The 15,117-nt window shown below is 40.8% G+C and overlaps 1 protein-coding gene and 2 non-coding genes across 3 annotated transcripts in view; 1 reads left to right on the forward strand and 2 right to left on the reverse strand.

Moving 5' to 3' along the window:
* Positions 1-278: 278 nt before the first annotated feature.
* On the reverse strand, positions 279-352 carry Trnan-guu. Its single transcript has one exon. It is a non-coding gene; the product is annotated as a tRNA-Asn (tRNA).
* A 78-nt stretch (positions 353-430) lies between these two features.
* Positions 431-504, reverse strand: Trnan-guu. Its single transcript has one exon. It is a non-coding gene; the product is annotated as a tRNA-Asn (tRNA).
* A 6,282-nt stretch (positions 505-6,786) lies between these two features.
* LOC106814341 (ATP-dependent RNA helicase glh-2-like) overlaps positions 6,787-15,117 on the forward strand; it is a 13,918-nt gene continuing 5,587 nt past the window's right edge. The window contains exons 1-2 of the mRNA XM_014818641.1: positions 6,787-6,922; positions 7,296-8,165. Of these exons, the coding sequence (XP_014674127.1) occupies positions 7,318-8,165 (848 nt within the window). The 5' untranslated portion in view covers positions 6,787-6,922; positions 7,296-7,317. The remainder of the gene's footprint in view (positions 6,923-7,295; positions 8,166-15,117) is intronic.

The following is a 15,117-nucleotide window of genomic DNA, read 5'->3' on the forward strand; positions in this document are numbered from 1 at the left end:
TGTGTGTGTGTGTGTGTGTGTGTGTGTGTGTGTGTGTGTGTGTGTGTGTTTCGTGTCCAAACTATATGTATGTGCTGTATAGGTGTGTTTATAAATACATATGGATTGAAATGTGTCGTTCCAAAATATTCTAGAACTAATATTTTTGATACCATGTATGTAATGATGTATGTGCAACATCTGGAAATAAAAAAAATAAAAACATAAAAAGTTCTTTATACACGCGTGCGTGCATGTGCGTGCACGCAGTATTAATATCAATGTAAAATATATCTTATCGTCCCTGGTTGGACTCGAACCAACAACCTTTCGGTTAACAGCCGAACGCGCTAACCAATTGCGCCACAGAGACTTACAATGAAGTTCTTCATACACGCGTGCGTGCATGTGCGTGCACGCAGTATTAATATCAATGTAAAATATATCATATCGTCCCTGGTTGGACTCGAACCAACAACCTTTCGGTTAACAGCCGAACGCGCTAACCAATTGCGCCACAGAGACTTACGATGCAGTTGTTCATACACCACATTCACACAAGTTCTTTGAATTTATATGGAATAAACCGCGAGGCAAGATAAAACGAAAAGTAACTATGAAAAATATTGCAGACGGTGGCCTGCAAATGGTAAATTTGGGTTGCTTTATTCAAAGTCTAAAATCTCCTGGATAAAGAGATACATATCAAATGAAGGAGCGTGGACATACTTCTTACAGACTTATTCTTGAGTGGTGCCCAAAACACACACAAAATCCAGATGGCTAACTCATTCTGGAAAGATGTGCTAAACGCGTGGACGGAATTTAATAACAAAATAATGTACACCTATCACAGTGGATGACATTTTCACCCAACCACTTTGGCATAATAGTTACATAAATATAGATTTAATAAAACCATGGCAAAGAAAGGGTATATCCATGTCTTGTCAGACATTTGCTCTTCTGATGGAAATTTGATGACGCTTCAAGAGCTAAAAGACTATTACAAAAGAAAAGGCACCTACTTAGATATACTAAGACTAAAACACAGTATATACCACAAGAATGGACGACATCTATTCGGGGTCATACACCAACACTCAGACCGCACATAATGCCATCTGTAAAGATACTGTGCAGTAATAAAAAAGGTTGTAAACAATGTCTTGACAAAATCACATATGGAAGTCTTGAAATCTCAGCGAAAATGGATAACAGATCTTACAATGAATGAATACAACAAAAGTACATGGACACATGCCTATATAAACTTCCAAACCTAACAACTTTAGATACAAATCTCCGATATTTTCAATATAGGATATTACACAGAATTCTAACCACAAACACCTTTCTAAAACTAATCGGTGAGAACTCTGATGACAAATGCACTTTCTGCAGTGAAGAATCGGAAACACTACTGCATCTTATTGTAGAATATGTGCCCATGTCCGGACCATCTGGCAATCGTTACACCAATGGCTAATACGATGTGGGTATAGATCTACAACTCCATGCATTTGACAGTGAGGATATAATACTGGGTATAAAAAACACAGATTTAATTGTCAATCACTGTATACTACAAACAAAATTTGTAATCTACAGAAGCAGATTGAACAACAGATCGCCAACTTTCCCGGCAGTCAAAGCCTATCTGAAATTCACAAAAGAAATTAAAAGCTACATAGCCTATACAGACTACAAACAAGATAAATTTCTTGGAAAATGGTTATCTGTAATCAGATATTTAGACGAACACTCTACTATTCTATACATCTCACTAACATAGATGCACTTTACTATATATGTTAGAGTCATAAATGAAAGCCGACAACAGAAACACTAAAATTAAAACAGTAAAACCAGCTGATGTATACATAAACCCTCACTTGTACTCTCTTCTACTAACACAGCTACACTTTGTCTCATTTCTCTCTGGTTCGCTGCGGAGAAAGAAGTTTCCTTTCTTTTATATGCTTAAACTGCATTGGTAATCTCTCGCCGCTCGGCACATAAATACATCATCAAAACTTGCCCAAATAGCCAACACTACACCTAAATACGCCCACTGACACACACACAACCAGGAATGATGTAAAATGATTTGGATACACACATTTAAACTTAAAACAAAATAAATTAACTTTGTTCTTTTCTTTCTCTCTCTTTCTCTCTCTCTCTCTCTCTCTCTCTCTCTCTCTCTCTCTCTCTCTCTCTCTCTCTCTCTATCATTTGCTTCCTCTCTCTCTCTATCTCTCACTTTATTACTCTCTTTCTTTCTTTCTCTCTTATTTGCTCTCTTTGTCCCCACTCGCTCTCTCTCTCTCTCTTTATTTAAAACATTGAATGCCGAGTTCGCGTATTACTATCTTTATTTTTTCCATTTTCTCTCTCTCTCTCTCTCTCTCTTGCTCTCTCTTAATATCGTCTCTCTCTCTCTCTCTTGGTTTCTGTCTCTCCCCCTCTCGCTTGCCCTGTCTCTCTGTCTCTCTCGGCCCACCCATTCTCTCTCTATAGCTCTCTCTCTCTCTCTTTCTCTCTCTCTCTCTCTCCTCTCGCTCGCTTCTCTCTCTCTCTCTCTCGCGCTCTCTCTCTCCCCCTCTCTCTCTCTCGCTCTCTTCCTTTCTCTCACTGCCCCGCTATCGGCGCGGCATTACTGCAGAGAGCTCACCTTGTTTTGCCTCGTTAGGCAGCCGTAAAGGTGAAGAACGAAGTTACTCTCCGCCGTAGTGCATGATGATGATGAGGTTGTTGATGATGATAGATGATGATGATGATGATGATGATGATGATGATGCATGATGATGAGAGCACTGGCCGTCACAGCAGCTAGACGGTGATTAAAACGCCCTGTCACGACGCTAATATCGGAGATGATATTTGATCGAGTGACACACATTACCGCCGCCGCTATACTGCTGCATATGCTACAGATGCGATCCCGCGACGCGTACTCAGTCTCATACAGTAGCCGTCTCTCTCTCTCTCTCTCTCTCTCTCTCTCTCTCTCTCTCTCTCTCCTCTCTCTCTCTCTCTCTCTCTCTCTCTCTCTCTCTCTCTCTGTATCTCTCTCTCTCTCTTCTCTCGTCTCTTTCTGTTTCTCTTCTCTCTTTCTGTTTCTCTCCTCTCTCTCCCTCTCTTTCTCTTTCTCTTTTCTTTTCTCTTTCCATTTCTCTCTCTTTCTCTCTCTCTTTCTCTCTCTCTCTCTCTTTCTCTCTCTCTCTCTCTCTCTCTCTTCTGCTCTCCTTCTCTCTCTCTCGTCTCTCCTCTTCTCCTCTCTCTCTCTCTTCTATATATATATATATATCTAATCTATATTTGAGTTCTATGTATGTATGTATGTATGTATGTATGTATGTATGTATGTAATGTATGTTGTAGTTTAGTATGTATGTATGTGTGAGTGTATTGTATGTATGTATGTATGTATGTATGTATGTATGTCATTGTATGTATGGTATGTATGTATGTATGCTATGTATGTATGTATGTATGTATGTATGTATGTAATGTAGTATGTATGTTTATGTATTGATTGATATGTATGTATGTATGATATGTATGTATGTACTGTATGTATGCTATGTATCATATGTATGTATGTATGTATGTATGTATGTATATCATGTACTGTATGATGTTGTATGTATTTTATTATGTATGTATGTATCTGTATGTTATGTATGTTGTGTATGTATGTATGTATGTATGTATTGTATGTATGCTATGTATGTATGTATTATGCTATGGTATTATGTATGTATGTATGTATGTATGTATGTATGTATGCTATGTATGTATGTAGTATGTATGTATGTATGTGTGTATGTATGGTATGTATGTATGTATGTATTGTATGTATGATGTATGTATGTATGTATGTATGTATGTGATGTATGTATGTATGTATGCTATGTATGTATGTATGTATGTATGTATGTATGTATGTGATGTATGTATGGTATGTATGTATGTATGTATGTATGTACTGTATGTATGTATATTATGTATGTATGTATGTATGTATGTATGTATGTATGTATGTATGTATGTATGTATGTTATATGTATGTATGTATGTATGTATGTATGTATGTATGTATGTATGTATGTATGTATGTATTGTATGTATGTATGTATGTATGTATGTATGTATGTATGTATGTATGTATGTATGTTGTATGTATGTATGTATGTATGTATGAATGTATGTATGTATGTATAGTATGTAGTGTTATGTATGTTATGTATGTATGTATGTATGTATGTATGTATGTATGTATGTATGTATGTATGTACTGTATGTATGTATGTATGTTATGTATGTATGTATGTATGTATGTATGTATGGTATGTATGTATGTATGTATGTATGTATGTATGTATGTAGCTATGTATGTATGTATGTATGTTATGTATGTATGTTATGTATGTATGTATGTATGTATGTATGTATGTATGTATGTTATGTATGTATTATGTATGTATGTTATGTATGTATGTATGTATGTATGTATGTAATGTATGTAATGTATGTAGTGTATGTATGTATGTATGTATGGTATGTATGTATGTATGCTATAGTATGTATGTACCCTATCCAGGCCCGTAGCCAGCTTTATATTGGGGGGGCGGGGGTTCGTTTTTTCAATGTTGGCAATTTGCTCGGCAGGGGCGTGTACAGGATTTGTACCAGGGGGGGTATACGGTAACCCAAAGTGCGAGCACGCCGCCCCCCTGAATTTTTTTAAAATTAGACCCTCTCAGATGAGTTCCGGACTCCCTGCGACCCCCCCCCCCTGTCACCCGCCCCTGCTCGGGCCGCGAAGCGACCAGCGAGGGAGCCAAGCCGACCGAGCGGGGGAGGATGTGGGAGAGGGGTGTTCAATGTTCACCTCCCGCACGATGGAGATTTTGCAATTATACACTAAAATGGAGCGACCTGACGGTGAAATTCTTGCCAATTTTCAAAAAAAAAGAAGTTTTGTTTGGGGGGCTCGGGGTGGGGGGGGGGTTCGTTCGAACCCCCCCCCCTGGGCTACGCGGCCTGCCCTTTTGGACGGCCAAACCCGTTTGCGATTAACAAATTTTTAGAGAGCGATTTCCTATACACGGGAGTGTTCCTAGACGAAAACAAATCCGTCAAAAATTCGCTGACCCATTAAACCCCCCATTATATAACGCCCAATTATTAGCCATGGGTGGCTGGCTTATCAAACTGATTTGTAAATATTGATATTGTCTGCAGTGTTATTCTCCATTATTACCCAATGTTCCTATTGTGTCCGATTATTAGTAGTATGAATTAGTAGCACGATTTTACCCAGCGCAGCGGGTACCCGCAGCTAGTATATAAGTATATAGCGAACTATCAATCCATTCACCGATCTCTCCCTCTCTCTGTGTCTCTGTCTCTCTGTCTCTCTCTCTCTCTCTCTCCTCTCTCTCTCTCTCTCTCTTACGCCTCTCTTGCTATTTCCGAGTAGATCGTTGCGTAGCACGGCAAGATAAGATCAGACGGCCAAAGGTCGCCAATAGGACGCCTAAAGGATGCCCTACAATTCGCGTAATTGACACGGGCGCTTCCCCCCCCCTCCCCCACCTCGCCTTGCACCGGCCGCTCGCAATTCCATTAGTCATGCGTTGATGATTGCTTTCTTCGGCGCACGCGAACTGTTACTGTTCACGAGTCTTCCTCGATTAGATTACATCTCTGGTGAGATGTAAATTCGGGCAGAGAATGACACCTCGGTGCCGAGTGGTCACTTAAGATCTGATAAAATGGGGAAAAAACGTAACGCTCGGACAAAACAATCGGAGCGAAGAGCCTTCCGTGATGTATGCATGTTTTGTATGCAGCGTGCGTGCCAGGCGTGCGCCCGCGAACCTAGGTAGCTTGTTGTTGTTGTTGTTGTTGTTGTTGTTGTTGTTGTTGTTGCTGCTTGCTGGCTACTATTACTAGTTCTATACTACTACTACTACTACTACTACTACTACTACTACTACTACTCTACTACTACTACTACTACTACTGCTGCTGCTGCTTGTTATTGCTGCTGCTGCTGCTGCCTGCCTACTACTACTACTACTACTACTACTACTACTACTTACTACTACTACTACTACTACTACTACTACTACTACTGCCTTCCACTCACTGACTACTACTGCCTTCCACTCACTGACTACTACTGCCTTCCACTCACTGACTACTACGTACTACTACTACTACTACTACTACTACTACTACCAGGAGTAAGATAATATATAGATCTATATTATCTTACTCCTGCTACTACTACTACTACTGCTGCTGCTGTTGTTATTGCTGTCCTGCTGCTGCTACTACTACTACTACTACTACTACTACTACTTACTACTACTACTACTACTACTACTACTACTACTACTACTGCTACTACTACTACTACTACTACTACTACTACTACTACTACTACTACTACTACTACTACTATTAACTACTACATACTACTATACTGCTGCCTGCTGTAGTTATTGCTGCTGCTGCTGCTTGCTACTACTACTACTACTTACTACTACTACTAGCAATATTTCTTTTACTACTGCTACTACTACTACTCACTACTACTACTACTACTACTACTACTGTTGCTGCTGCTGGTGGTCGGTTGTTTGTTGTTGCTGCTGCTGCTGGCATAGATGGACGCGCGAGGAGTCGCTCCTAACAACACCGACCCACTTAACCGTGCCGCGCCACCAGTTGGGGCTCTATATAAAGCAGCTGATCAGATTAAAATCGTACGCATTACGGTTGGTGTGCCAAACAGCGGACATCGTGCGGGGGTCAGTCGTGTCTCCGATCCACAGCAGCAGCAAAACGGAAAGACGGATGAGTCGCTAGAAGTGTTCCTGCTTCTCCCACTCCCTTCCTTCGCACACACGAGCAGCAGTAATACGTAAGTTATCGCAATCGTGAAGGCTAGCAGCAGTAACAGCGGCAGCAGCAGCAGCAGCAGCAACAGCAGCATCAGTAACAGCAGCAGCAGTAGACGTCGTCGGCATAAGCGGTTTGCAGCGACATGTAGCATTTGTGTCATTAATTATGGATAATCTGCAAAAGATAGCGAAGAGAATGAAATATAGAAATACTGATTTTACCGAGCAAAATTGTATCGATTTATGAATTTTCTATATAATAATATATAAGGAAAAATTGTATATATTTATGTATGTATTATTATATATATACAATATATATATGTATATATTTATAAATTTGTATATATATATATATATACACACCTATGTGTGTTCTGTTATTTTCCACAGAATCAGGAATTATTACACCATCATGATGTGGCAGGCGGTATTCCTAGGACTCGTAACGCTGGCAGGAGCATCGACAGGCTCATACGAACCCGTCAACCTATTTCCCAGCGCTGGATCGGGAGCAAACAGCAGTCCCAACATCGGTTACGGCACGTTTACGAGCAGTGCAAACGGAGGCTATGGTACTGCCTCGCAAGGCAGCAGCAATGGTTACGGCACCAACAGCCAAGCTAGCAATGGCTATGGTGTCAGTAACCAAGCTAGCAATGGCTATGGTGTCAGTAACCAAGCTAGCAATGGCTATGGTGTTAGTAACCAAGCGAGCAGTGGCTACGGTGTTAATAACCAAGGTAGCGATGGCTACGGAAGTAACACCCAAAGCAACACCGGCTATAGTAACAACGGTAACCAAGGCAACGGCGGCTACGGCATCAGCAACCAACAGCAGAGCACGGGCTACGGCACTCCCGTTCAGGTTAGCGACGGCTACGGCAACGGTAACCAAGGCAACAATAACCAAGGCAACACTGGCTACGGCACAGGCAGCCAAAGCTACGGTACCCCATTGGCAACCAACAATAACGTGGGCAGCGGTGGATACGGCAGCAGCAGCAGCAGCACCTACAACATCGGCGGGCTCTCGGCCCAGCCTCTCGCCTCCGGATACGGACAAACAACCAACTTTCCCGACTACGCGACGACGGCGACGTACGGGCCGACGAGCGACGGTGGTTACCACGCGTCGGGCAATCGTCGGACGCAGGTCAACGTCGACGGCGACGGCAAGCAGGGTGCGTCGCTGTACGGCAGACAGGATGCGGAGAAGACGCAGACGCGCTTCGCCTCCAGCGGCTACTCGCTAGGGAGAAGGTAAGGATTCCCGTAGCTTGACGCTCAGTCTCGCAAGTGATGTGTGAAAATCCGAGAAAATGCGTAGTTACTGCGTAGTTACTGCGTAGTTACTGCGTAGTTAATGCGTAGTTAATGCGTAGTTAATGCGTAGTTAATGCGTAGTTAATGCGTATTTAATGCGTAGTTAATGCGTAGTCAATGCGTAGTTAATGCGTAGTCTCGAGCCCGCATGAAGCTAACATAGAACAAGAGGATATTTCGATGTTATTATATGTAGTATCGGGATTGAATATAAACGCATTTTTGCTTTTATTTTATTTACTCCTGGTAGAATAAACGCGCAGTGCGTATTGAGTGTTATCCTGTATGATACAGTCGTTATGTTCCGCACGGCTACACTAACTGAGTAGCCTGCCGGCTACTCTGGTGAGTAAGCCTTCTAGCGGCCGTTACGATCAGGAGCGGTAATCATTAACGTTAATTGAGTATGTGAGGTGAACAGGAGAGCCAGCTATGCTGCACAGATGAAGTCACTGCCTCTACTCGGCGTGGGTTCCCTGCGCTTATCGCTCGCTGTGATTCGGCTATAGAGCTAAATATAAACAGAAGAAACAAACAAAATTAATAGTTTATATACCGCAATACCCAGCGTTATATTCTTCACGAGCATATATATATATAAACCCTCTCAGAACTACTCACCGACCGAGTTTCGCCGCTCTAATTGTGGCGATTACATCCCTCGGCATGTGATGAAAGGCACGAATCCGTTACGGTCCCCGCGATTAAATAAAGAAAAAACAGCGAAAACGCAACAAAGCGCGTGTATGCACATGAGCATCAAATGCCAAGAGAGCAGCGCGTTGAGGAGATACTAGTATGCGGTTTATAGGTGTCGTAGAGTTGCGTGTACGCGGCTTTGTTAATACATAATGATGTAGATTTACGAACCCCCGGGGGGGAGTCTCTATTAGACGAGCCATGAATGGTTTATGACTGTCATAAGTCTAAATTGTAGTTAGTGTTTGGCGTGAAAAACTCTCAATTTCGAAAGTAATGACATTTTACATTCATGATGTCGTATAACTATTTATGCGGTTTCCTACAACGGGGCCCCAGGTGGCGTTGTCAAAACGATGATAACGGCAAATATTAGTACTACTAGTCGTAAATGTGTTTTTTTGCCGTAGATTTTCATCGAAAAAATTGCAACGATACATCTGCGAGAACGATCAATCCTCACAAATTGGATCGCAAGAGTCCATATATACGTTACGACTTCGTATTACATATGACATATGACACCTTGCAATGACCCAAGAGACATTCAGGGATCCTTGCACCTTAGTCGCGCTTGCTAATTTGGAAACACCGAAGGCATACACCTGCCCGTTTGTACAAATATAATGCTTAATATAGAGGCTTAATATTAATAATAGTTATTAATAATAAAGGCCGCCTTACAGCACAAAAGCATTCATTTGTTTTTGCGGCTTCGCGTAGTTCCAAGTTGACTGTTAAACCTTCGGCTGCATTATTATCGCGTCATTAGTCTACGTGTGTGTCGTCATTAGTTTGTGTGTAAGTGAATGAGGTCTCGCGCGAGGTGTTCGTCCGCAAAGCTGGTCATTTGGAAGAAACACAATTATCAAACAATTACGCAATTATTAAATAATTACGCGCGATTGCACAGAAAGAACGGAAGTGTTAGGAGATCAGCAGGGGGTTGTAGATAACCTCTAGAGATAACGAAAGACAGATAGATAGTTCGGAGATGGAGATAGGGGTAAGAGCGAGAGAGAAAAAAACGAAAAAGGAGGCTGATAGAGAGGAAAATATGGGCGTGATGAGAGAGGAGGGACAGAGAGAAAAAAGAGAGGAGAGGAGCGAGAGAGAGGGTGAACGCGGGTGACAAAGAGAATAAAGAGAGGAGTGGAGAGAGAGAGGAGGTGGCAGCGGGTGACAGAGAGGAAAAAGAGAGGAGTGGAGAGAGAGAGGAGGTGAACGCGGGTGACAGAGAGAACAAGTAGAGGAGTGGAGAGAGAGGAGGTGAGCGGGGGTGACAGAGAGAACAAGGAGAGGAGTGGAGAGAGAGGAGGTGAGCGGGGGTGACAGAGAGAACAAGGAGAGGAGTGGAGAGAGAGAGGAGGTGAGCGGGGGTGACAGCCAGCACGAGCGAGAGAGAGAGAGAAGAGAGAGGAGGAGAGAGAGAAAAGAGAGGAGAGAGAGAGAGAGAGGAGAGAGAGAAGATAGATAATAATAGAGATAGAGAGAGAGGGGGAGCGCGCGCTCGCTGGTATGGTATTAAGTTGACGGATGTCAACAGAATGTAAAGCAGCAAAAACACCGAAGCGTTTTGATACACTAATGCTAGAAGCGTCGACAAAGACATTCTATGTTATCTTTGAATTTTCCCTCAGCTCTCGCACAGTCCGACACGTATGTCAAACATAGCATGGTTATTGGAGAGGCTCATGGCACGGGAGGGTGGCTATATGAACCGTGCAGACGGACGAACCTAGTTACTCGTAATAAGAATGATCTCGCGTCTGGTCTCATTGCGTCCCCTCTCCTACCCGTCTTCTCTCTCTCTCTCTCTCTCTCTCTCTCTTCTCTTCTCTCTCTACTATCTCTCTCATCTCTCTTCTCTCCTCTTCTCCTCTCCTACTCCGTCTCTCTCATCTCTCTCTCTCTCTTCTCTCTTCTCTCTCAAAACTCTTCGGTGCAGCATTTCTGTCACGATCTCCCTTTTGTACGCTCTATCTTTTGGCTGCTCTCTCTTCTAATCATTTCCTCCTCTCTCTCTCTTATCTCTCTCTCTATTATTACTCCTTTCTTCTTTCTGCTCTATTTGCCTCTTGTCCTCCACTCTTCTCTCTCTTCTCTCTTTATGTAAGACAATTGAATGCGCAAGTTCGCGGTATTACATCTTTATTTTTTCTCAAATTTCTCATCTCGTCTCTCCGTCTCCTCTTCTCTTCTCCTTGCTCTCTCTTAATATCGTCTCTACTCCGTCTCTGGTTTCGTCTCTCCCCCTCTCCTTGCTCCTGTCTGCTCTGTCTCTCTCGAGGCCAGCTCCACTCTCTACTCTATAGCTCTCTCTCTCGTCTCCGATCTCTCTCTCTCTCGCTTCGCTCGCGCTCTCTCTCTCTCTCTCTTCTCTCACTTCGTCTCCTCTCTCGCCTCCTACTCTCTCTCCCGAGTCAATTCCCCCTCATCCTCCTCTCTTCGGCTCTCTTTCTTCTGCTCACTCCTTTTTTCTGGTCTATCGGCCAGCGTGATTACTTGCGAGAAGAGCTCACCGTTTGTTCTCTCTGTTAAAGAGCGGTAAAGGTTGAAGGAACGTAAGTCTACCTCGCGCGGTAAGTGATGATGATGATGATGATGATTGGAATGATATGATGAGATGATTGATCGATGGTGAGATATGATGATGATGAGCACCTGGGTCACAGCAGCTAGACGGTGATTAAACGCGTCCTGTCACTGTGACGCTAATATCCGAGATGATATTTGATCGAGTGTACACAACATTACCGCCGCCGCTATACCTGCTGTATCTGCTACAGATGCCGGATGCACCGTGACGCGTACTCAGTCTTCATACAGTAGTCCGTCTCTCTGCCTCTCTCTGCCTCTCCTTCTCTTCTCTCTTTTCTGTTTCTCGTTCCGTTCTCGTTTCTGTTTCTCCTGCTCTCTCCCTCTCTTTTCTCTTCTGTTTCCTCAGGTTTTCTTTCTCTCTGCTCCTTTCTCTCTCTGTAATCTCTCTCTCTTTCTCTTCTCCTCTCTGCTCTCTCCTCTTCTCATCTCGTCTCTCGTCCTTCTTTCTCTCTCATCTCTCCTCTCTCTCGCTCCCTCTCTCTCATTCTCTCTCTCCGTCATCTCTTATAAATATATATGTATCTAATGCTAATATTTGAGTCGTATGTTATCGTGATGATGTTAATGTATGTATTATGTATGGTATGTATGTATAGTATGTATGCCGTATGTAATGTTGTATGTAGTTATTGGTATGTTAGTAGTTGTATGTAAGTGTGTATGTATAGGTCATGTGTGAGTATGGTATGTATTATGTATGCATTTAGTATGTATGGTAGTATGTAGTGGTCAATGTATTTATCTATGTATGTTATGTTATTGTAATGTAGTTATGTTTATGTATGTATTTATGATGATAATGTATGCTATGTCAGTATCGTATGTAGTAGTATTCGTATGCTATGATGATTGTACTGTATATGTATGTAATGCATGTATGGTATTGGTATGTATGTATGGTATCGCTATGAGTAATGTATGTATTGTATGTATGTTAGTATGTATGTATTATTAGATGTATGTAATGTCAAGGTATGTATTATGTATGTATGTATGTATGTTTATGTATGTATGTAATTATTGTATGTATGTATGTAGTATGGTATGTTATGTATGTGGATGTTCAGTATGTATGTATGTATGTAGGGTATGTATGCGTATGGGTTATGTACATGTATTAGTTCATGTATGTATGTATGTATGTATGGTATGATTGTATGTATGTATGTATGTATTATTTAATGCTATCGTATGTAATGTATGTAGATGGTATGTGATGTATGTATGTGATGTCATGTGAATGTATGTATGTATGTATGTATTATGTATGTATTGTGATGATTTATGTGATTATGTATTGTATGTATGTTGTATGTTATTATGTATGTATGTATGATGTATGTATGTTATGTATGTCTTAATGTAATGTATGGTAGTAATGTGTATGTATGTTATTGTAATGTAATGTATGCTAGTACGCTATTATGTTATGTGATTTATGTATGTATGTAAGTATTATGATAATGTAATGTATGTATGTATGTAATGTAATGATGTAGTAATGTATGGTATTATGATATGGGTAGTCATGTATGTAGTGTAAGGTATGTATGTATGTATGTACTTGTATGTGTATGTAGTGTTTATGTATTGTATGTATGATATTAGGGTATGTATGTATGTATGTAATGTATGGTATTGTATGTTATGGTAGTATGTATTGTATGTAGTATGTATGGTAAGTAATGTATGTATGTAATGTATGTAATGTATGGTATGTATGTATGATATGGTATGTTATGTATTGTATGTATGTATGTAGTGGTATGTATGTTATTGTATGTTATGTAGTTATGTATATTATGTAAGTAATATGTATGTATGTAATGTATGTAAGGTATTAATGTAATGTATTTATGTATGTATGTGTAGTATGTATTATGTATGCTATGTATGTATGTATGTATGTATGTATGAATGTATGTATGTTATGTATGTATGTATGTATGTATGTCTGTATGTGATTGTATGTATAGTATGTATCGATAGTTATGTATGCCTATGTATGATGTATGATTATGTAAGTATGTATTGTATGTATGGTAAATTAATGCTATGTATGTTATTCTATGTATGTAGTTATGTATGTTACTGCTGATGTATGTATGTAATGTTATGTAATGTAATGTAGTACTTAGTAATTATGTTATGTTATGTTAGTGTATGTATGTATTATGTTATGTATGTTAATGGTATTGTATTTATGTAATCGTATTATGTTAGTGTATGTCATGTCATGCTATGTCATGTATGTCGATGTATGTAATGTATGTATGTATGTAGTATGTATGAGAGTGTATGTATGTATGTATGTATGATAATGTAACTTATATGTATGTATGTAATGTATGTATGTATGGTAATGTATGTTATGTATCGTATTGTATGTATTAGTATGTATTATTTATGTATGTATGGTATGTCATGTTATTATGTATGTATGTATGTAGTGTTATGTATGGTATGTAATGTAATGTAGTGTATATTGTAATTTAAGTTATGTATGTATGTATGTAATGGTATGTATGGTATGTCAATGGTATGTATGTATGATGTATGTATGTATGTGATGTATGTATGTATGTATGTATGTATCGTATGTATGTTATTTATGGTATATAATGTATGTAGTGTATGTATTGTATGTATGTATGTATGTATGTATTAGTGTATGTATGTATGTATTGTTTGTATGTAATGTATGTCATGGTATGGTGATGTAATTTAGTATTGTATGTATTTAGTATGTTATTGTAATGTATGTATATGGTATGTATGTAGTGTATGTATGTATGTTATTATGTACCCTAATGCAGGCCCGTATCGGACTTTTATTGGCGGGGGTTCGTTTCAATGTTGTGCAATTATGCTCGCCAGGGCGTGTAGCAGGGACATTTGTACAGGGGGGGGGGGTCTAACCGTGAAACCCAAAAAGTTGCGAGCTACAAGGCCCGCGCCAAAATTTTTTTAAAAAATAGATCCCTCTCAGAGTGAGTTTTTTCTGCGCGAGCAAGGGGGGGTCCGGATCCCTGGACGCCCCCTTGTACACGCCCCTGCCGGGCGTGCAAGCCGCCCACGAGGACCAAGCGACCGAGCGGTGTGGGAGGGTTGTGGGAGGGGGTGTCTCAATGTTCAACTGGGACCTCCCGCACGATGAGATTTTGCAATTATTCAACGACTAAAAATGGAGCGGATCCTGAGGTGAAAATTTCTTGCAAATTTCTTAAAAACAAAAAATTTTTTGCATTGGGCGGTGGCTCGGGGGGTCCTTCGAACCCGCCCCTGGCTACGCGCCTTGCCCTATGGAGCGGCAAGACCGCCCAACGCGTACTCTGGGAGCAATTTTTAGAGGGCCGATTTCCTATGGCCTGCGGGAGGTGTTCCTCAGACGAAACAAATTCCGTCAAAAATTCGGCTGACACCATTAAAGCCCGCCATTATATAACGTGCCCACCTATTAGGCGTACATGGTGGGCGGTGCTTATCAAACTGATTTGTAAATATTGATATTGGTCTGCAAGTGTTTATTGCTCCATTATTACCGCAAATGTTCCTATGTGCCGATTATTAGTAGTATGAATTAGTACCT

This window comes from Priapulus caudatus, unplaced genomic scaffold (genome assembly GCF_000485595.1).
Source record: "Priapulus caudatus unplaced genomic scaffold, Priapulus_caudatus-5.0.1 Scaffold907, whole genome shotgun sequence".
Lineage (NCBI taxonomy): Eukaryota > Metazoa > Priapulida > Priapulimorpha > Priapulimorphida > Priapulidae > Priapulus > Priapulus caudatus.